At 37.6% G+C, this 24,328-nt stretch overlaps 1 protein-coding gene across 1 annotated transcript in view; it reads left to right on the top strand.

The window, feature by feature from the left end:
* Positions 1–23,927, top strand: part of LOC122536736 (neurexin-3-like) — a 119,122-nt gene extending 95,195 nt beyond the window's left edge. Inside the window, exons 7-10 of the mRNA XM_043669361.1 lie at positions 8,132–8,290; positions 16,055–16,211; positions 22,564–22,598; positions 23,922–23,927. Coding sequence (XP_043525296.1) covers positions 8,132–8,290; positions 16,055–16,211; positions 22,564–22,598; positions 23,922–23,927 — 357 coding nt within the window. The remainder of the gene's footprint in view (positions 1–8,131; positions 8,291–16,054; positions 16,212–22,563; positions 22,599–23,921) is intronic.
* Positions 23,928–24,328: the final 401 nt, after the last annotated feature.

Raw genomic sequence — 24,328 nt, 5'->3', positions numbered from 1 at the left:
GCTCTCTATTCGAGTTCGCTAATTCGTATTCAGGAGTCCATCCACGGAATCAGACCTACCGATTCTGCCGCAACGCTTCCGCATCCTGCGGAAAATTGCTTAACGCTACGAACACCGAACGCTGATATTTCTTTCGTTAAACTTCCGGTGCTTCGACGGAAGCCAGAGATTAGTCGAAGCTGACTTTTCGATCGCGTCCAGAGAGAGAGAAAGAGAGATTGTGAATTTCATTCGCGACAAGTCGAATAAAGAAACGTGGATATGAATACTGTGTAAACTGTGAGAAAGACACGTGTCCAAAGTACGTCACTGGATAAAAAGTAGCACTAGCTCTGTTTGTACCTTCTTATATTGTGTATGGTGAACTAGAGTATCCTTAGACATGGATTAACTACTACCTGTGTCATGTCGAAGTGTATATTAATTAACGTGACACGCAATTTCTCAGAAAAGATGAAAATGTAAATACCGCATAGTAGTACTGTGCTCAGTCGTACGAAAATTATTGAAAGTGTAACATTCGTGTGATATACGGTCAGTTAAATGCGCATTAACGTTTGTAAAAATAGATCGCGAGTGAAAGTTAAATCGAGCTGAAATACACGTGATATTGAGATTGAACAGAGAACGTTATTCTGCAACAGAAATGGTCAAAATAGTTAACAAAAGTCGACGAATTTTCTAAAAGATCCCGATAATTGCGGAGAAAGAAAAAATTGTGGACAATCGCAACTATAATACGGTGATGTAATGATTTGGAGAGGTATTGATTACTAAGATTCTGACGTTTCGTTGACATTATATTAAAAAATATTCAATCTCAGTTAAACATACTATTTATATCGTTTAATAATTTCTCTAAACGTCGTCTCTTTCAATGTTCTTCGAGATTTTCAATTTCATGAAACTGAATACGCCGAAGACAATTCTATATAAAAATTTTAACAAGTTCGTCCCTGAACGAGAGGAAAAATTCCTCACAGTAGGTACAATAGAAGTGAAATATAGTGAAATATTATTTTTGGAAGGCAGAACGATATATTTTGTGTAGCATCGATTGAATGCTATTTTTCACAAAGACTGGAAAGCTTGGGTTCGAATTTTTTTCACAGTTCGTTAGGAATTTTTCAAAGACGATTCTGTGTGCAGGTTTTACGTTGCAAAGGATGGGAAAAGTTTTCAGAGAAACGTCGTCCAACGTGGTCCCTGGGAAAATTGATTAACGCGATTTACTTGTCGAGCAAGATTCCCCGAAAGCTAATGTGACACGTGAAAGCTGATGTTAGCCTGAAACGGTATACGCAATAACGGATCACGGTCGACTCCCATTTGCTACGGGATCGAAGGTGAAGGGTGCAAAAGTTTATTGAAAATACACGCTCGTTCGACGTTCGATGAAATTGAAATTGATTCCTGTCAATTCTCGTGAAACTTGATTGTGGAAAATAACGTGTAGCGTGGGCAATTTCGGATATAGTTGATGACGGAGGAGAAACGTCGGTTTGCAAATAAGGAAGCATGCGTTGTAGTTTTCGAAAGAAGAAAAATGAAAAAAAATAAATAAATAAATTTATATCGGCCGGAAAAACGTAAGTTACGTGTTTTCTAGCTTTTTGAATTTTTCGTCAGAATTAACTTTCCGTTTGATTTCTGGACTAAACATGTGTGTTTTGGAAAATACTGATAGCAACGTTGACTTGATGTAAAACTATTGTTCAATCTTCATTTGTGCACTGAATCTAAAATTACAATAAATTGCTTTGTAAATATTTTATTACAACGCAACGTGTATATAATCAAATTTCAAAAATTAGACTCCTCAGAATTTGATGTCACTGTCGCAAATAACAGATATTTTCTATTATTTATATATTAAAACCGCAATAAATTATGCTTGAAGCATAAGTAATGTCGTTTTCCTTCAAATTTGACAAACATTGCCGGTCCAGTGACAATAATTTAAATAAAATAAAATTTTGTACAGTATCAAGAACCGACGTTATTTATTGGCACCTCTGATAATTATAAAAATCGACATCATCGACCAACGAATCCTCGAAATTCGCGAAAGAAAACTACAAAAAAAAATAGGCTCAATCCGTTCAAATCGCCCCTGGCGGATAAAAATCTCGACAAATACCTTGAGCCGTAATTTTTAACAGCGCGGCCTCTGAATTTCCAGCAACTTTCAAAAAATAAAAGAAAACGCAGAAGAAAAGGAAGAAAGAAGGGAAGAGTTTCGTGCTGGCGAAACATTCTCACGTCGGTTTCGAAAATTGAATCGTGTATCAAAACGGTTGTATACAAACCGACTTTCCTCAGTCCAGACGGGCGTCCGTAAGAACAGCTTTTGTAAACGAGCTTAATGCGAGCAAAGCTCGGGAAAAATTCCCCGAGATCTGCTTTTTTTTCCTCCTCGAGACAACCGCGGCTCCGCGGAGAAATCTCCGGGCAAAAACCTCGAGCATCGTGTTTTCTGTAACGTGGCGCTGTAAAATACGGCTGGCGAGAGCCATTCCGCGACTTTGGATCGCAGTTTTCAGCTCGTTGATCCCGAGCCGCGCGAATCGACCGCCATTTCTATTGGCCGGCGAACCTTAATAAAATTATTCGAACGAGAACGCATCCCCTCAGGGGGAATCGCGTTTTAATAACGACCATTATCGACGGTTGGTATTTCTCTCTCTCTCTCTCTCTCTCTCTTTCTCACTCTTTCGCTCGTGCTCTTTAGAGGAAAAAAAAAAAAAAAAGAAGACCAGTCGAACGAGTTCGTCGGGAATTTCTCCTCCTCTTTATGAATATCTGCGGATTGTAAACTCGGGTTACTGTGTCGTAGATTTTTCATTTCCTTGTTTTTTTTTTATGCGCCTCGAGCGGATCTCGCTGGCGGAGGTTAGGCGAAGACGTTGTTGGAATGCATTTCGCGGATATTTATGGAAGACTCGAAGACGTAGAAATCCGTGAAGTATGATGGATATATGAAATCCGGGAATATTCAAAATATTCAAGATATAAGGTTTCGTTAGGAGATTTAATAAAATAAATTTTTGTCCAGGTTTTACTTCTTTAATTGTATCTGTAGAAACATTAATGTACTGTGACAGTAGAATTTTTGTTTAGAATGGAACGAGATAAATTGTATGTTTCATATTCATCCATATTTTTCTATATTTCTCCGTGGGTATGATGTTTACGATTTTAAATAAAATTTTCGATTTCGATCTGAAATATAACTTAATCAGTTAAATATTTAATAACAACAAATAGAAAAATCAAACCTGTTTGCAACAATTACGAAAAGTTGAAAGAACTATTTCCTTAGTGTTACAAGCTTACGATTTTTTGAAATTCGTTTCACTTGTAACGCAATTTTTCGAATGAAGCGAGAAATAATTTAAAAAAGAGTAAATTTGTTTTTAAATAAAGTAACTTCCATCTGTCAAAGAAAAATGAACAATATACGCATGTACGTTGAAACGGGGAAAGGGAGAAATTGCTGGGAAAATTTGTTCTCTTTCGAATGGAAGTCGGGTACTTTGGGAGAAATCGAGATTTTATACAAATTGAGGACTATTTAAAATGGCGCGGCGCGCCGATGTAAAATCATTCTGGACGGCCCCTCTGTCTCGTGTAATTTTGCCGATTTAACGAGGCGCACTCCGCGCCGGCCATTTTCATTTCGACGATACATTCCACGGCAAACTGAAATAAAAAATGGTTCTAACAATTTCGAGCAATTTAGCAGAACGACAAAGAGCCACGGCAATTCCATTTTCCCTCCCCGAGAATTTCTTCCGCCGACTAGCACCGCGTTGGATGAACTTTCATCATCGATCGTTAGCCAGAAGATCTCGGTTGCTTCGCCATACGAAACGAAGAGCTCTCGATGTCAAGTCTACGATATTTGTAGCATTGTACTTGAAAGGTTTATAAGGCGGGGTGTCTAGAGTTTGTTCGCTGGCAGATTTTTTTACAGAATTTCTCATCCGTTTCATCTGAGAAAATTAATAGACTCTGGAAGCTTAAAGAACTTTCTGATCAATATTTTATCAAAAGTTCGCACATATATTGAAGAACGCATTTTCAGTTTGTTAAGAAACTGTTTCCAAGGAGGAATAACTTTATCAGTGTTTAAAAAATATTTTCATTCGCGCAACTACAGAAGCTTCAACTTGCCGAGAAAAATTAGAAATTAAATGCACTACATACGAGTGAAAAATGTAGTTTTCAAAAACCAAATGTCACGAAATTAAATAAAATGGAAATAAAGTTAGAATTTATATTACAATGGAAACAATTAAATAAAGGAGATATCGAAAACTTTCCCGATCGCTCGTGCCAGAGAAAATGAAATACAAAGAAACAAACGATCTCTGGAACTTCTCGTTATCTCTGTTCCGCGGCGGCAGGTTGTAAAGTCTTGGATATTGCTCGAAAATCGAAGTCGTTACGGTGGCGTGTAATTATAAAAGGAACAGGCTCGTTGATTGCGCTTATCTCGCTGGGAACTTCGACTTCGGAAGATCTCTGGTCGTCTGTACCGGGCTATAATATTCCCAAGTTTCTAGACAAGGGCTGCTCTAGACCGGTGCCGTGCGCTGATTGTGGCACGTGTAAGTTTTAATTGTGCGGCAGTTTGAAAGCACCGCGACCCTGGAAACAAGTCGACTTCCAACGGCACTCCAGCGGCCAACAGCGAATTTCGATTGGCCTCTAAAATAAACTTCGATGTTCCATCTAACGTTCGCGTGTCCCAATTTTGTTTTCCACCGGCAACTTTCGCGGCGAGCGCCTGTCCCCGCGGAATTGTCATTCGTTGGGTTTGTCGTCGTTGTCAATAAATATTATTGCGCGCAACACTTCGCAGAGAGGACAAAAGTGAAAGTATCTCAAAACGATCAGTATAAAATCACTTGCGCTTGTACACGTTTCGTGAACTTTGAAAATTTCTTCGACGGAATTCGAGGAGTTTGCACTTCCACTGACATACTTTTAGTTTTCTATTGTTCGAAGAATCGCTTGAAATTGATTGAGAGAAATTTTTCTGATTCTTTCGAAATCTGGAGCAGTTTCAAGGGATCTACGTGCGTAATTATAGTTTATATGCACGGAAAGTTGAACGATTTCGCTTGAACATCTTGTCGCAATATTTTCGAATCTTGAAAGATCGCCGTCACTTCGAAAGGAACATTCGCCAGCCACGGATTTTCCAAATCCAAGGGGAACAACGAAACAACGCTGCTCGCCGTTTTGCGGTAACTGTTTTCCACACGGCGGAAGGAATTAAACAACGAGGTTAATCGCGTCGAAGGTTAGCGGCGAGCGTGGCGAGTAATATCGGCTTAGAGCCAACGGAAAATCCTGGCTCGTGGCGAAACCGGCGTGGAACTTTTTAATTAAGCCAATCAATCCGGTCTGGATGTACGGTAATCCTCGGGATTCAGCGAGAACAGGGAGAGTCGGGATTCTCTGTGGCGCGCATTTGGAATATTCTTGAGGCAAGCGTAGAAACTGCGCGAATGTTTCAGCACGAATTTTGAATTTCAAATCATTCTTCGGCCGCTTGTCGCCAGTCGAATTGCTTCTGTTCCCCTTTCTGTTGGTAAATTGACAAAATTTAATTTAAAGAGAAGCACAGAAAAGAACACCAATTCTCTTGAAAACAAGCTAATTAATTAGAAGATAAGGTAATGAAGTTTTGTGAACGATTAGACAAAGAATCAGAAGCGATCGATGTTATCCTTCCATTTAACTATCGTTCTGACAAAAAGTGATCCGCCAAAAATTCTGTCAAATTGTGTCACAAACAATCGTTACAATTTTTCCCGATTAATTCTACAATCGTTAAGAAAGAACCAATTGTATGAAAACCATAAGAAAAAGGAAGGAATGTTCATTGACTCTTCGTCCAGCTTGTCATAGAAAACAAACCAGCCAAATGTGAGAAAAATCGCAGCAATACATTGTCTCTCGGTGAAACCCTCTAACTACCTCTATCCCGAGGCCTTCTTTCATTGGAGCAACGAAGGAAAAGCCCGGATAGCCTCCCATAAGGTTTAGCATTTAGACGAAGAGTCTCTCTTCTGGGGGAGCGGAACGTCGAGTAGTCCATTAAGAGCTGAAGGCGAGGCGTCGATAGTCGTTACCCGCCGGTTATTCCGTTTCTTTTTCGGCCTTCTTCTTCTCGTCGAGAGAGGGGGGGGGGGAGACTTCTTCCAAGGACGTTCATGACCTCCTCACTCGGCCGTAGCCACGGTGGTTCTCGGTAATTAGGCTGCTCTCGAGGATGCTTTCCCTTCGGCCAGCGGCCGAGCAGCAATCTCCTCATAATTCCTCCTGGTCTTATCTCTTTCCCTTCCCTCCCCTCCCCCTCCTCCCTCCCTCCCTCTCCCTCCTCTTGGCCACTTCTTCGCAAACAAATCTTCCGAGAGACGAAGAGGCGTGATAAAATTAAGGAGACGAGAGAAAGAGCGAGGGTGTAGTTTGTTAAGAGATTCGCGAGATCGTTCTGAGGCGCGATGGTTCCTCGAAGGGCGGCTGCCACAGCCTCGAGTGGTGCATTACGATGTTTACCGTTGCTCGATGCCCGGACCGGATATTGTGCCGCGATCCCGAGGGCTTTCTAACCACTTCGCTCCTGTCTGTTTCCCCGCGCAACCCCAGTTCGAGATCTCGTTCGTGGGCAGGACCAGGATGGTCGACACGTGTAAAATTTCCCGTACCCCACCGAGATTCGAGCACGAGTTATTTTGGTAGCTTGAAGATTGAACTGAGTACAGGGATGTCTGTTATTTACACGCGGGCATTCTCACCTGATCTTGATGGAACGTGCACTTGCAATTTAATCGGTTCAAGCGTCCGAGCCGCAACTCTATCCGACAACAAAGGAGAGTTTTATCGAGAATACGATCGACGATATTCATTTTTCAATTTAGGGTATCTCTGAATATTACCGATTTTTGATATCTGCCAGAGGTTTCTACGAAACACGTTCTCGTTTCAAATACTACCTAAGTTTGCCTCTGTATGCGAAACTTTCGACCAATACGTGTGCCTATTTCTACGATCGCGCCGTGTCTGTGAGAAATGTTCAGTCAGATCCTAAAAAGAATGCGCGTATATATATATATGTATACATATGCACACGTTCCTGGATGAAAGTGCATTCGTGTTGAAATCCAGTTTTATTGGAAAAATGTTCCGCCGTTTCGCTGGCTTTATCAAAGCTCGTAAAACACACTGATGGCACAATTATCAGTATTATGTCTGGCGGTTCTTCGCGAAGTTAGCTGCAGTTAGCTGCAACGTTAGGTGAAATATCGATGCACTCCGTGCAGTGGGACACGATTTTAACCCTTTCGTTACCAGGGGTGATTATGGTCGTTTGTCACGAAGCGATTCACCGCGGTATAGAAACGGCTATAGCCGCTTGACACACGACGTTCATATTTTCTTTTTTTTTTCTGAGATGGCTCGCTACAAGAAGCACGTTGCTTCTCAATACTCACGGTGACCCAGAAAGTCCGCCATCACGCGATAAGATCGTCCCGTGAATCGAGTCTCACGAACCTGTCGAAACAATAGGATTTTCCTCTAGAAGAGAACTTGGAATTTAATACGAATCACCGAAAATAAAAACATAGAAAAAAGAAAGATTTGGAGACAACGAAGAGAACGTTAGAAAGTTACAAAGTTATCTGCTATTTGACTGTTAAAACTTTCGTCTTACGGTAATCCGTAGTAAACTGTTATTTACGAGTTGAGAATGAATTATTTGTGGATAGGAGATAGGCCTTTGCAGCATGGATAAAACTATGCACATTTACAAACGCCATGAAAACTCGACCAGAATGAACCTGTACACGCGGTCCAGGCGAATTCTTTTCGGATCGAGAGCCGACATCGACCGACGAGATTCAATCCATCGCGTGGAACCGCGTCGCCACTCGTGTCAGCCTGTGTTGGCCGCGCTTTAATCCAAAATCTAGATTACCCCGTAGAGTGAACGAGAATGAATGTATGTATGTGTGTGTGTATGTGTGTGAGGAGAGAGGGATGGCTTTTAAGCCTCTGACGCAGCGTTAACTTTCGAGAAAGTCCTGACGAACTTTGGCTCCATTGCTTGTTGCAGCTGTCCGCCATCGTCGATGGGATTTACGCGGAACACGGCCACACTGCGGGCTCGTTCACACATTTGGCGAGCGATCGGCTGCTGGTGGGCGGTGGCGCCGACGCGAGATCCTTGCAGGGCGCCAAGGGGATCATCAACTTCGTCGGCTGCCTGAGAAAGGTAAGCGAGATCTGTTCGTTCGCAGGATCAACGTGATCCACTTTACCTCCCGCGATTTATTTAGCCGGTGTAGCTAGCCGATCGGGAGCCGGTAACTGAGCAAGTTATTGCCCACTGCCATTTCAAACTCTCGGGTCAGTCAAACGCTTCTTAATTTCATTACACACGATCAACATTCAATCTTGAAGAAACGAACGAAGGTAATTCCACGAGTTGTTTCGTTGCAAAGGGATCACGTAAATTATGATCAATTTTAGAAAGTTTAAGCTTAAATTTAATTTTAAACCTACAATTTTTGGTGATTAATTTGGCGATTAAATTAATTAGTAGTAATTTTTAATTTGCCATTATTTTCCTATTTATGAAACGAAAAGTACATTCGAGAGTTCATTGACGCAGAAAATGCACTGAAGGTTCAAAAATACGCCTCACAGTCAGAGAAGATGATACTTCATTGAAATTATTATCTTGTACTAAAATTACAGACAGTTTATAGGAAAATTACGAGAGGATGAAATATTACTATAAAGTAGTATTTTGTTGGATCAAGTTTCATTATTATTAGATACTATATTAACTAACTAATTATAATCGAGGAGTATTTGACAAGTAATAACATTCATAAATTTGCTATTAAATTTTTTGAAAAGGTGTCGATCAAAGAACCAGTAGATTTAGCCACTCGTAATCAGACACTCAGACTAGAGTAAAGCAGTGAACGTACATGCACATACAATTCGCCATTTACAAAGTTTCAGATACACTATGATAGATATCCCCAAATCCAGAAAGTTCCAGAATTTCAATTCAGATTTCAACAATTAATTTCTTTCCCCTATTCCTGACTTTTCTCGCGAAAATTACAAACGTCGTTATTTAAACTGTCCGTTGAAATAACAGGGTTGTAACAGGAACAGGTCAGAGGTATCAGTTTAAATTGAAAACAGCGTTATCTCAAGAACAATTCGTTCTGATAGAAGGGACCGTTTGTTGGATAACGAGCAGACAAACCGCCCGAGGTGCTGCTTTTAATTCATTAACCCCGTTCCTTTTGTAACTTTTTCCCTCCTCGGCGAACAGTAAAGCTTCGTCGCCATTGTAATTATCCCAATATACAAAAATTGCGAAAAAAAATATATATATGTGTGTGTGTGTGTGTGTGTGTGTGTGTGTGTGTGTGTATCATTCAACGCGTTTGTTAATTATTAATCTTAAAGCGTCTTAAATGCTTCGTTTGTTTCCTTCTCCCGTTTTTTCGTCGCTAAGCTTAAATGTTGTTTCATCATGCTTTTTGAATTAATTTTCATTTTGTTTCACAACGAGTTTTTTGCAGTTTCTACGTTGCTGCTTTTCCTTTCGGACGTTTAAATGAAACGTTCCGTTGGGATTCTTGAAATATAAAATTTATTATAACAGTTTGTTATGTTATTGTTATATTAAAACTTGTAGGATCTAAGTGGAACAAATAGCGACGAAGGAAAGTGAAGTGAATGTCTGGAATTTCTATCCGTTCTCTAGATATGATAGTTTAAAAAATGAAATTCGATGACGTTGAGAATTGAGAGAAAATATATACTTAAATCAGATATTTAATAAAACATAACGTAATGAAATATATGTATATTCAGAAAATATTAACACTCGCAGTCTTTAAAGAATATTACTACTAATTGTTCTTATACTATGAAACGAAATATTGTTTGAAATTCATATTTCCACAACATTCTATTTAGAAACATAACTTTTACATTAATAAAATTAATGCAATACTGTCAAAATTCTCACTTTTGCACCATCGTACTTTTAAAAAATGAGAAAGAACATTATCACTAGAACAAGAAGAAACGTTAAAATTGCAAAGATATATTCCATTTAAAAGAGTTCGATTCGTCGTATAATGATAATCATTCGCGACTAAGAAAAATTAACTACAAATATATTTGTTTCCATTCGCGTCAGGCCCTTTCGTTAAAAATTAAAGTATCTAATTCGGGATTTGAGCTTGTGACCGGTCGTTGCGACGCGATGAAATATTCACGGTGACCAGATGGCTGAGGAGAAAAAGAAAAAAGAAAGAAACGAATCAAGGGGTCAGTCTAATAAAGAAATGTACGAAGCGATAAACTACAAATAAGGAATGGATGAAAAAAGTTTAAAAAGGTTTAAAAAGAATGTGAAGGTTAACTATGTAAGCGACCGTCATAGTCTGGAATATTGTCCCTTAACTAGCGCGCTATGCAAGTAGAAATCGCCGCAGACTCCCCCCTACGCCGATTACTCGGCGCAAGTTTCGTCGGAAATTATTATAGAAACGGAATTAATTATACGGCCGACTCGGAAACGCTGCTGCCCCGCGATACCGTCATGAAGAAAATTTATTAATCGACGACTATCTCCAAGTTGCAACAAGAATTTCGTTTCCTTACCTACGTAAACCTATAATATATATATATAATTATTTATTATATATATGTTGAATGGAATTATAATTTTATATTATTTAATTTATTTATATTTAATAAAAAAATTAATTATACTAATTAATTTTTGTTAAATTAATAGAAAATTTAATTTAAAAAATTTTTTTTTCTTAATTTTAATTTTTAATTAAATTAATAGAATATTAAATTATATATATGTATATATATGTATACATATAAACCTACGATTATAAGGGTCGAGGGTAAGAGTATAAGAGTCGTTTCAGGCAGAGTTATTGAAGAAAAAAAAAGTAGTTGTTACGGAATGGACAAGTTGAAACGATGAACGAGGGTGCTGAAGCAATTTTTAAGAAAAAAAGTGAAATGGACAAAAGAGTCATAATAATTTACTTCAGCTTTTAGAACGTTGATAAAGCTGTTAAATTGCAAAAGTATAGTGTATAAATATTAATTTAACTAACGAGACATTTCCTTTGATTTATTTTTCAGCCGAATTTTAAAAGCTAGCATAAACATTGAAAATCTATAAAAATTGAAATAAATAGAACTATATTTTCTACGGTATCGTATACGGTATGTCGTAGATTTTGAATTTTTAATTTTCAAAGAAATATTCCACCCTCTGATTCGACTTTTAACGAAATAAGACACTCTGAGAATTTTTCGAACAAACAAACAAAAATTTAGATCTTCAAGCAATTTCAAAAACAGCAAATTCTATTCCAACTATCGATAGCTTAGCAAGTCTAATTTTCGTCCCGAATTTTCGTCCACGTGAGTTCAGAAACGACGAGACGCGCGATAACGAAAAATATCACGAGATGGAAGGAGGAGCGGAAGATTGAGAAAAAAATAGGTGCAATATTAAAGCGAGCGTGCATTTGTCCAGGAAATTTATACGGTAATTCCCACTCTTTCCTTTTTTTTCGTTTTTTTTTTTTTTTCATAAAAAACTGAAATAATGAGTCGGGGTTCGATACACGAACGTGCAAGGAAAGCCACGTGCGCCAATTTTTTTGTTTGTTGCAAACGAACGTCGGAAGTTTCGTTTTGCGCGGGCGTCGCTGAATTTTAAACTGACGTTCGATCTCTCCAGGGAAATTCCCTCGTTGGATCGTATTGTTTGCTTAATGACGCGGAAGTAAACGCGAAAATCATCGATAATTTGTCTCGAGGAGAATCGAAGAACCGGAGACACCATGTACTTTGGAAAAACATTTGGTTGTATCGTAATTTCACATATAATTTTCTGTTGTAACTTAAAAATAACTGAAAGATTGTCGAGATCTTCCTCGTCAGCCTGTTGCAAAATGTCCGATTACTATCTATTTTATCGGATTGTTTCGCGTGTATAAGTTAAAGATAGTAAAAAAATTTGCAAATACGAAACATTCATCATATTTATTAACGATCTGTTTTCTCGAAAACTACGTTTTTTTCTATTGTTTTTCTAACTGCCTCAAACATTATCAACGTTTCGACCGAGCATGTTTCGCAACTACACTGAAATTTGGTACTCTACTAAATTTCTTAAACTCTCTACAGAATGTTGTAGCATACTGAATTTCAAATTTAGAAATTCCGCAGTACACTGATTGTGAGTTCGTTTCAAATTATGAAAGATATAATTTGATTAACAATAAAACGCGACTATCTGTGGAAAGATGGTTCTACGATCTTCTAACTTGTAAAAAAAAAAACAAGAATCTAAATTCCACGTCTCGCGCAAACACGTGGCACAAACTCTCCGCTCGTTAAATACAAAATCGTCGTTATAAAATCCGACGGATTCCTCAAGTTATGACGAAACTTCCTCTACTTAAATAATCGAGGTACATCCGCACGCCGGAGCTAAGTACATAGAATACGTACGATTCGTCGTAGCAACTTTCCACGCGGCGACGGTAGTTTCCACGTACGAAATTCCAGTTTCGAGAGCAGTCGGACGTGAATTCACGTTACAATATTCCGCGGTCGAATTTAAACAGGTAGTCCAGCAAAACTGGAATAATACCGCGTGTCGCGGTTTCGGTTAAGGGTTGAAGGCCTTCAATGCCCTCGTACCATTGGCTCCGGGCGCCTTACCTAGCCAACGTCATCGGTTAATGCTCGGCGAAGTTCACGTATTCAGTCAGAGGTCTGTCAGAAATCTTAATGAGGTCTTAGCACTTTGATCGTTACGTTTCCGCCATAAAGAGCCATCATAGAGCCATCATAGAGATACTTGCCCGGACGGAATCAAGGATTCGCTTTGAACTTGGCAAGATAATGTTGAATGTGAACGTCCGCTAAAAGCTTCGAGTATATATCTTAAATTGAATATGCAGCGGGGAGCTAAACTGTGCCAATAGCTGGCGAACGATCGCCGATATTTCGAACTGTTCTAAGTTTGTGAGGGGGGAGGAAAGAATCGTACGTGACGATCTCACTTGAACTCGTTTCAAGAATCCTCTACTTCGACAACTTTAAGGTGTCAGGCTTCTTTCGGAGATGTTTCTACATATTATATATTTTATTACGTCGGAATCAATACTTTTATCAGTCGGAATTTAAACTTTATCCATGTCTCTTCCTGGCTAGATTTGCAATGATCTTGAAAACCAAAGTTTTCCATTTACAATGACCTGCTGATTTCTTTTTCAATATTTTATCGAACTCTGATGGCGAAAAACAACCGCAAAGCGAGCTTCAAGGTGATCGTTAACAAGATGAAATTTCAGTTTTAAAAATTGAAATCATAAAAAAAAAAGATTTTAGAATATATTTATAACTACTCAGAAGTCTCAGGACGTTTTTTTATTTTTAATATTCAGTCAATTTGTCGCGGATAATAAAATTTTTAAATCGTGTATGTAACTTACAATACAATTGTCAACGTACAAACATTTTACAAATTATTCGTCGTGTAAAGTATTGTTTCAATTTTTCAGTTTTGAAAACAAATATAATATTCGTTCTGAGTTTCGAGCGAGAACGTGGCTAGAAGTGTCATGGGAAATAACGATGAGTGAAATAACGAGCCTGAGAATCTTGAATTTTGAACGTTTTACGAAACTGCTATTCACTCTGTATTCATTTAACAGAGTGCGAAACTTAGGACTCGAATTCCACTTTTAATTAAGTTACATTTAATTCTTTCTCTGTTTCGTCTTTGTTAGTTGAATTTTAAGCTCGTAAAGTATCATGAATAAACATATCCGAAGTTGCGTCTCAGTATAATATAAACGAAATTGAAAACCCGACAGGGATAAGAACGTAATGAAAAAACAAATATAGAAATATATAATTGAGAATGGCGAAGTATTTTGTTGTTAGGTCAATCTTGTAAATTTATGAAAATTGAACGAAAAATAAATAGTTACAAAGATGAAGACTCTATTTGATCTTTTTAAATTTTTTGTCAATTTTTAATATTTCTTGAGGAAAGAAATATTAATAGCACTGTAACATATATATATATATATATTTATATGCATATATAAAAATTAGTTTATACACACACACACACACACCCCCAAAATTCTTCAATTATCTTTTTTTTTTATCATTCCGTACAAACGCCATTTTTCACAAATCTGTCCATCATACCGATTAAATTGATAAAAATTGCCAACACATTCAATCTTGTTGCACGAAAGCAATTATCTCTCTTCCAGTTGTTCGATCAATCGATAATCTCCCTCAGCATTTTCTCCCTCTCTCTTTCTCTCTTTTTTTATTAACGTCCAACAAGCGACCGATCGATTAATTAACTTGATTACATTGTTTATGCGAGGGATGAAAAAGGTGGGCCGTAAATCCGTTGGAAAAACGACCGAATTTTAACTATCCGCTGCGGTTTTAACCATCCTGATAAATAACATTTCGCCTCTCTCCCGTGGATACTAAATCGTGATTCTCCGCGATCGATAAAAGATATAAATCGTGGCTAATACGTAATTACTATGTTAATGCGTACGTTAATAATCTCGTAACTGGATTTATCTTTCAATTAGTCCTGTTCACCTGTCCCGAGATTCGTAGCAGAACAAAAATAACGCGCGATATCCGGCTCGCGATTCTGTCCGTGCACTTATTGTTATGTCATTTTTCGTTCGTAATCTCCATTACTTTCTCCGGTTTACCGTTCATCGGCAGAGCTTCGATTTTTCATCGATGCTCGGTGACAAGGGGAATGTTGAAAACATTCGCGCAAAATGAAATAGTTTTTGATTTGATTTTGGTTTGGATCTCTTTTTTTTTTTCTTGGTTTTAATATCGTCTTTATAGAAATGTTGGAGAAACGAATTGTGGAAATTTGACAACTTTTTTAGGAGTTGCTTGTTTGGCTGTTGATAATGTGTACTTTTTTTTTAACTAGTTACTGTTTTGAATAGCAATTATAATATTACAGTGTAACAATTTATGTAATATTTTTGGTAAAATTTGTAACTTTCCCAAACATATTGATAGATATTACAATTTTATGATCGTATTTAACCTACTCAAGTAGTATAATTATGACTGTACCAATTTTTATTAGATTACTAAAATTTAGTATTATTTAGATAGAAATTAAATTAGTAATTTCAAAGTTAATTAATTTAAAACTCTAAATTTCTGTGGTTCCCAGTAATTAGCCCTAGTTAGAAATTAATGCTATTAATACTTTCTAAAATAATCAGAAAAGGGGGTGAAAAAATGTATATTAATCCTTAATTTTTTAAAATTCAATATAAAACTAACATGTTCTATTATAAAACTATGTAACTCATGATATCTTTCATCAAGTAGTTCTAATATTTGGCAGTAGTCCAATTGAAAAATTGTTCTTACACAAGAATTTATTGTATCTTCCACCAATAAACCATTTCACGTGTCCATTTCTCAATATCTTCTCAATATCTTGAAATGTTATTTACAACAAATGGAAACAGTTCGATCACGATCAGTGGAAATAGAAAAAGGATCCATTAATCTGTTCCAAGTTCAAACTCTTGGATCTCGTTACGAAATATATCCCCGAAACGCGATGATCAGATATTAACAAACAACGTCCGTGATCTAATATCGAGTGAGCTACGTTTCAACTTCAACACACAACGATTCGCGTTGTCGTCCGCTTGGAATGCACGCAGCCACACACACACAAACACACACACACACACACACATTTTTTCCAGATCGATAATGCTCGAACGACAGTGTCTCCCAAATTCAGCCCGGTTTGTTCTCCCCGAAGGCCTCGCATCGTGATATTAAAATCCGGTTACAACAGCATCCGTCGCGATCCAGATAGCCCGGCCTCCGATGTAATGAAAATGTTTTTCCATCCTCTTTACAGGTAGAATTCGTGGCGGAGGGGGTGAAAATGGAGCTGATCGACGCGGCCAGGAGCGGAGCCGCGGGCGCGGCCGCCTGGGGCAAAATGGAGTTCCATTGTCGAGAACCGAGAGCCTCGGACCCAATCACCTTCACCACCAGGGACTCTCATCTCGTGAGTATTATTCCATCTGCATTACTACGTTATGAAAAATAAGAACATACCGACGTCCGGGCGACGTCGATAAGCTACGTAACATTCGTACATGGAAGAGAGAAATAACACCGGGGGGAATTGGCTCGCTCGTTTTTCCTCCGACAGTGTTAACGAACGAATCGGCTCGTGTGTCATGAGCATTGTTAACCCTTTGTGTTTGACGCGAATGTTTTAATGGATTAATTTCTCTTTTTTTTTTTTTTCATCAAATTGTTTTCCTTCGGGTGGATGGAGATTTTTGTCAAAGGAAAATTTCGTTCGTTCTCTTGATGTTTGGCTCTCCTTTGTAATTATTGCTCTTTAAATAAATAGGGGAGAAATTTAATTTTGTATAATTCTGAACTTTCTCTTTGGATCGATTTTTATTATTTTTAGGGAGAGATAGAACATAATTTCTCTCTTTCTTTTTTATTATTGTTATTGCTGTTAGTGTAGAAAATATTATTATATTACTGATCGAGAAACTTTGAAACTTTGAAATCATTTTGTTGAATCGCGCGGTTTGTCGCAGATTTTAACAGTCTGTACGTTCGAGGCAACTTTCGAACTTAACTTCTTAACTGATTTCTTTTTTCCTCTTAATTTTTTGTTAACAATTTCATAATAACAAATAACAATTATGAAATTGAACAGTTTCATAATCGCGATTAGGTAAATATTAATCAGTCAATATTAATCAACTGATCATTGAAAACAGGAGCGATTTAAACGAGATACATTCGTAACCGCGTAACTCTCGTTCAAAGCTGTTTATACTTCGGAAATTAGCGTAAACCACAGCATTACTCTCCTTTATGTGACGGATTACACTGTGATCAGTTTGGGTGTATCGATGTTGCTTCACTCCTGCCACGCTGTCAATTTAAATTTTTAAAAATAATTTTCCACTCTATGTGTCGTTGGTCTATCTAAAAAAACGTATTATTCAAATAGATTTAAATAAATTTTAATAAAAATTATTTTAATAAAAAAAAAAAATAAAAAGAACGTGACCTTCTACATCTTTTCATTGGGTATTTCCAACGTTTCTTCGTCTATCAAATCTGTCAGACAGGAAAGCAATTACAAGAAACGGTTTATCCCTCTATTATTTCCGATAATCGACGTTCTACCTCGCCCATAATGTCTCATCTACGATAGTCGTTCGACCGTGATATTGCATCAAACATAAAGGGTTACAAACATCACGGACAGGAACGAATCAATCAATAAAATTCTATCCTGCGTAGATTCGGTAATAACAACAGCTATCGTCGCGGATGATGATAATATTAATTGACATTAATATAAATTTCAATTATATCACGAACAAAGTTACAACATTGAGAATAAAATTGATAAATCTTCGAACACATCTCCGAGATCTAAGAGAAAGAGAACTTTGAATAGAATGAAAGAAAATTTAATACGCAAATATATATCTAAATTGTTCTATACCAATTATTCGACGCTAAACACTGGCGCAGAAAGAAAGAATTTAATTCGTCGAATACGATCTCTAAGATCTAAGAGAGAAGCAAAAAGTTGAAAAGAAAAGAGCTCGTCGAATGGAGGATGTATTTAGGGTGAACGATTTCGGAAATGCACGTGGCAAGCATTGTGTTGTTGCCGTTGTATGGAGAAATTTCAAAGTGGTACGATCGAAGGACGGGGGTTTGTAATGGCTGACCTTATCGAATGACGCGCTACCAGCGCGGAAATTTAAACAGAACTGGCGTTTGAATCGCGCGGCGCGGTCCGCATGGCAAAGAGCAGAGAGCAGTTGAAACGCCATTTTCTCTTTTAGTGGCTCTAGGAACGGTTCATGACTCTCCATACAATGATTGTCAAGCACGTTTCATAGCATTCCGACCATTCCCTCTATGTAGGTCTCAGTGTTTCTCAAACTGTTCGTTCGAACCGCTCGATTATGTTTCCCGTGGCTGCCAAATTCGAATGCTGTCGAGCGATCTCTGGTGATTAGCATTGTTTTATTTAGATTTAACGTTCGAATGTGACGCGAAGCTTTGGTCGTCGTGCAATTTGCAATATTGGAAAGGAAATGACGGCGAGTTTTAAATTGGGAGATTCAGGTGTTTGATGTTGATTGACGACGATTGTTTCTCATGCATTAAATTGCCCCGTGTGACTTGGAACTTGGATCAATGTTATTTTCCAAAGTGTTGCAAACGTTGGAACTTTGTACGAGAAGTTTGATTATTTTGTTTGCAACAATTGGACAATGTAATTAATTTTTCCGAGATTCAAGAAAATCTTGTTGCATCGTATTTCAACGGTGATAATATTTTTATTATCAGTGCAAAATGTTTTGCTGATGTTTCAAAATTCTTTGAAGATTTCTTACATTTTACGATACACGAAAGTACATAAAAATCCAAAGTGCGATACTTATTGCATTGCAATTGAATTACGAATAGATAATAGACTATTTTGTGTATATCTAAATAATAATATACCGAAATGGAAATGCTCTTTCTTATCTGGTGAAGCTAACTTCAATATTCAAAGTTTAATTGTGCTGTTTAGAAATTAATTAATCAACAATAATTATTACAATGAATAATCACACTGTTCAAATATTCAATTTCCTTTTCAATTACGTAACACAAGAGTGTGTCAAATTGTCCACAATTTATCAGTCAGTTTGCAACTGCAAATCGCGCACGAATCGCGATCAAACGCGGACGAATAAACTGAAGAGAAATCAGGTCAAGCGACGCGTCGGATTGACAAAACTTGGGAAGAAGATGTTTGTGAGCGATGTTGATAGAATTTCAATGAAACAGTTTGAGAGACTCTGAGGCCAAGGGGGAACGCGGGTCACGCGTTCACTGGGCGCTTTTAGAAACCGCGAAACGTCGTCGTTACCATTGCAAATGCCTGTTAGCCCATTTATCGCGAGGCGAAGGTAGCCGAGTGAAAGGGGATGAAACGAGGGTGCCGAGCGTGAACTAGAATGGCGACCCACCTAACCGGTTACATGCTTCCTCCAAGCACGTTTCCCCAGGTCGCGCGCGTTGTTTATTTACGACCGTTCCCGGATTATGGTGACCATCGACCACAGTTTATAGGCGAGCCAGGTTTGAAACGCAGTTGTCGACTTCGTGCCACCCTGATTACTCGATGATCGTCGGCCAAACGACGAACTAGATCGATGACGGGTCGAATATATTTCGACGGGAACGAGATACGATGTTTGACTTCGTTTGATTTCGTTTGAATCAGGCTACGACGAGTGAAATTCCATTCTACGCGAGGTTTCAACACAGTGACTCTTATTTAATCCTGTAACTTGGAACATGTACGTACGTAATAACAATTGTAACAGTTGTAAATAAATCATTTGGTATTTTGAATCGTGAGACAGAATATATCAAAAATAGTGAGCGATGTTAGTGCGTCTTCAGACGTTGGAGATCGGAGAGAAATCTTTTCTTCTTTGGGGTAAACGAAATTCTTTACAGAAGGTCTTGAATTAATACATTGCAATGATTATTAAATTTATAATTAGCAGATACATAAATTTGATTCACTTAATGCAGTAGTTTTTCGTATGAGATACTAGAAACCTGATAAAGATGAAGTTTGAACGAGTTGCATTAATTTTGTATAAAGTGTGTACATGCACAGTGTATATAAAATTAATGCAAATTTGATGGTTGATTATCGTTTTATTGTTCCTTAATGAGAGTCACTGTCATCGTTGTCACGATGTTATTACCATAAACAGTAATTTTCCTACGTGAATGTGAAGATTTTGGAAAGACTTTATCCAAAACAGTGTTATAAAATATTTTAGTGAACGTGTTATTGGGAGATACCTATGTATATTAAACACGTTAATAAATATTGAACCATTTAACAATATAAATTATTGGATTTGAGCAATTATTGGATATCATGAATTAATTCCAACATAAATTCGATATGAATATTAACAAGGTTCAACAAATTTTAATTAACTTAATCGCCGGAGCATCGATTCCTCTGTATCGACGTCACTACTATAGGTATTCTTCAATACTTTTGCAATTAGTATGGAATTTTTCAAAGTTCGTATTACGCAACTTATTACTTCACTTATCTCAGAGCTCGAGTAAAAATATTAATGAAGACAAGTTTCGCGTTGTACACGTTTTACAATTCATCCTAAAACATCCTAAAGAAATTCGAAGTTATATTAAAGCTCCGAACTTCTATCTAAATTAATTACGATGGTCACTCGACATTGTGGAATATAGATTTTCACATGCTTGAGAAAAAAATTTTTAAACTAGCATTTTCAACTTTCCAAGCGAATTTATTTTCACAGATCTTTCTTTTATTGAATATTGTTGAATAACAGTAAACAAATTCTTTTCTATTATTAAATATTTCGTCTCTTTAATTTACAAATAAACTATGTAGACAAATAATTTCACACGCAATTAAGATTATATTGGAAAAGATATAATTTAAAAAGTAGAATCTACAAACGTTGAGGCTCGTGTTAATAATTTGCCCATTCCATCAACAACGAAATAACCGCCAAAGATTTACCAAAGATTTTTATTTCTATTCGATCGTCGTTGTCCGCAACCCTTTCAAGCCTCTGTCGAGATATATACACGGGGGCTAATAAAATATCCGAAATATAATTTAAAAAGTAGACTACGAACGTTGATACTCCTGCTAATAATTTGTTCATTGCATCAACAACGAAATAACCGCGTCCCGGACAATATTGGCCAACGATTTACCAAAGATTTCTATTTCTATTCGATCGTCGTTGGCCGCAACCCTTTCAAGCCTCTGTCAGGGTGTATACACGCGGTATAATAAAATATCCGAGATATAATTTAAAAAGTAGAATCTACAAACGTTGAGATTCGTATTAATAATTTGTCCATTCCATTAACAACTAAATAATAACCGCGTCCCGGACAATATTGGCCAAAGATTTACCAAAGATTTCTATTTCTATTCGATCGTCGTTGGCCGCAACCCTTTCAAGCCTCTGTCGGGGTGTATACACGCGGTATAATGAAATATCCGACATATAATTTAAAAAGTAGAATCTACAAACGTTGAGATTCGTATTAATAATTTGTCCATTCCATTAACAACTAAATAATAACCGCGTCCCGGACAATATTGGCCAAAGATTTACCAAAGATTTCTATTTCTATTCGATCGTCGTTGGCCGCAACCCTTTCAAGCCTCTGTCGGGGTGTATACACGCGGTATAATAAAATATCCGAGATATAATTTAAAAAGTAGAATCTACAATCGTTGAAGCCCGTGTTAATAATTTTTCCATTTCATCAACAACGAAATAACCGCCAAAGATTTACCAAAGATTTTTATTTCTATTCGATCGTCGTTGTCCGCAACCCTTTTAAGCCTCTGTCGAGATATATACACGGTGGCTAATAAAATATCCGAAATATAATTTAAAAAGTAGACTACGAACGTTGATACTTCTGCTAATAATTTGTTCATTGCATCAACAACGAAATAACCGCGTCCCGGACAATATTTACCAATGATTTTTATTTCTATTCGATCGTCGTTGGCCGCAACCATTTGAAGCCTCTGTCCGGGTGTATACACGGGAGCTAATAAAATATCGGAGATATAATTTAAAAAGTAGAATCTACAATCGTTGAAGCCCGTGTTAATAACTTTTCCATTTCATCAACAACGAAATAACCGCCAAAGATTTACCAATGATTTTTATTTCTATTCGATCGTCGTTGGCCGCAACCCTTTCAAGCCTCTGTCAGGGTGTATACACGCGGTATAATAAAATATCCGAGATATAATTTAAAAAGTAGAATCTACAAACGTTGAGGTTCGTATTAATAATTTGTCCATTCCATTAACAACTAAATAATAACCGCGTCCCGGACAATATTGGCCAAAGATTTACCAAAGATTTCTATTTCTATTCGATCGTCGTTGGCCGCAACCCTTTCAGGCCTTTGTCGGGGAGCTAATAAAATATCGGAGATATAATTTAAAAAGTAGAATCTACAATCGTTGAAGCCCATGTTAATAATTTTTCCATTTCATCAACAACGAAATAACCGCCAAAGATTTACCAAAGACTTTTATTTCTATTCGATCGTCGTTGTCCGCAACCCTTTCAAGCCTCTGTCGAGATATATATATATACGGGAGCTAATAAAATATCCGAGGTAGGAGTCGAGGGGGGCGGGTGCACGAATTCAATTTCGCAGCGAGCTGAATACATCGGGGAGAAAGTGGCAAAAGTCCAGCAGCGTGCATCCGGCCTGATGGTGGATGTCGATGCACGTGCGCGCCGATCCAAGGGCGGCGACAACGCGTCGCGCCGCGCCGCGCCATCGTTATTCGTCTGAGTCGCGCGCGAATCCTTCGAGACATGAAAACGCCGCGTCATCTCCCTAAGCGGATCATACGTCTCGCGTATGCTCGCCGACACGCTCGTTCTTCGTCAATACGGCCAGAATCCTCGACGGATTGAACGTGGATCTCGCCGAGACGACGCGACACCCACGCGACGCCCTCCTTAACAACTCGGTTAACTTCCGATTTTTCTTCGTTGCTTTCCATTCTCTTTTTTCATTTAGAAATTTTGTTTAACGAATGACGGACGAGCGTGAGGATTGAAGATTTTTCGGGGAGTTGTGTTTAGAATGATTTAGAAGCATCTTTCTGTTGGAATTTTGTAATGAAATTGAGTCGTGTTTTAACTTGGTACACAATAAATGACTGCTTCACACTGGTTGGCAAAGTGTCTCATTCTGTATATTAAATTATATTTTCAAGTTGTGCTTTATGTTACATCTATTTCGAACGAAACTCTTTTTTTAAATGTAAGTTTCCTCGCGAGTATCGTGACGTATAAGAATTGTGACACAAATATAGAATACATTTGACTCACTCAACCAGAAATTTAGAAACGTAGTATATCTCATTCGAAAATCGATATACTTTGTAATTACGAATTCGTCAAATCGACGATGAGGCTGCATGCTCGAAATTACGAACAAAATGTAGAACGAGTCAAAATGAATTTTGTCTCTTTCGCTGGGGCCGAAGTTAAATAAATTATACGAGTGCTAATGGCGTGTAACGATCGAGGGGTTTCAATGGATTATGTGGACGGTTCGTGAAACCAATCCGACATCGCCCAATATCGAAATTGAAACCGGCAGAATGAAAATCCACGAACGAAGAGGAAACGACGCGACACGGCCATCCACCATTGCCATTCAATTGAAAGACTGTGCCGCTCAATGGAAACGAAATCGAAAAATCGTTGCCCGCCGCGAAAATAGTCGCATGCCCCGGAGCATGCTAACAGAGAACGATCTACTTTGAAGATCTATGATTAAAAATTTCTGACGAAAGGAGAATTCCTGTTGTTTAGAATTATCTCGAATTATTTCGAACTACTGTTGAATTGTTCCTTCGGAATAGTATAAGAGAAAATTGCTGCAAAATTATTTAATCCATACGTTTGTAATACGTACGTAATTCAGAAAGTAGAATTTGTTTTCTGTATAAAAATTGAGACTCGAGGAGAATTTTCTTTATTCTTCACTTTTCAACAGCTTACGGGAATCGATAACTTTTTATTAAATTTCGTTAACAACGAAATTCTAATGTATTTCTAATACGTTAATAAAAATTTTTTGACCTTCAGAATTAAAGAAAATACGCTTGATTAAAGTACGATTGGTAATTAAAAATCTCTGAAAGTATAATACGATTAGAAATTAATGCATTTCGGAAGCTCTGCGTCAGGCTGCCGTTGGTGAATTACATTTTTAATATGAAACGCAGGAATAGAATTCACTTATTTTGGATGAAAAAATACACCGGATGTTTTCAAAGAAACTGTTTTTCAGACGTAGGAAAAGATCGTTTTTTGTGAGAGAATTTTTATTTGGAAAACGAATCCGGTTTGCTGCTGCGTTCCGCTTTACCGAGGTAAAACTATCTCTGGCGCAGACAATTATACAGGAAGAAACGGCTAAAAGAGACTACCTAAATTCCTCTTGTTATGTTTTAAGAACATTGTGTCAGAAATAATTTTCACGTGAAACATGG

The sequence above is a fragment of the Frieseomelitta varia genome, unplaced genomic scaffold (assembly GCF_011392965.1).
Source record: "Frieseomelitta varia isolate USP_RPSP 00005682 unplaced genomic scaffold, Fvar_1.2 scaffold_158, whole genome shotgun sequence".
Classification (NCBI taxonomy): Eukaryota; Metazoa; Arthropoda; class Insecta; order Hymenoptera; family Apidae; genus Frieseomelitta; species Frieseomelitta varia.
Note: the sequence above shows the minus strand (reverse complement) of the source record. Positions and strands in the feature narration are given on the sequence as shown.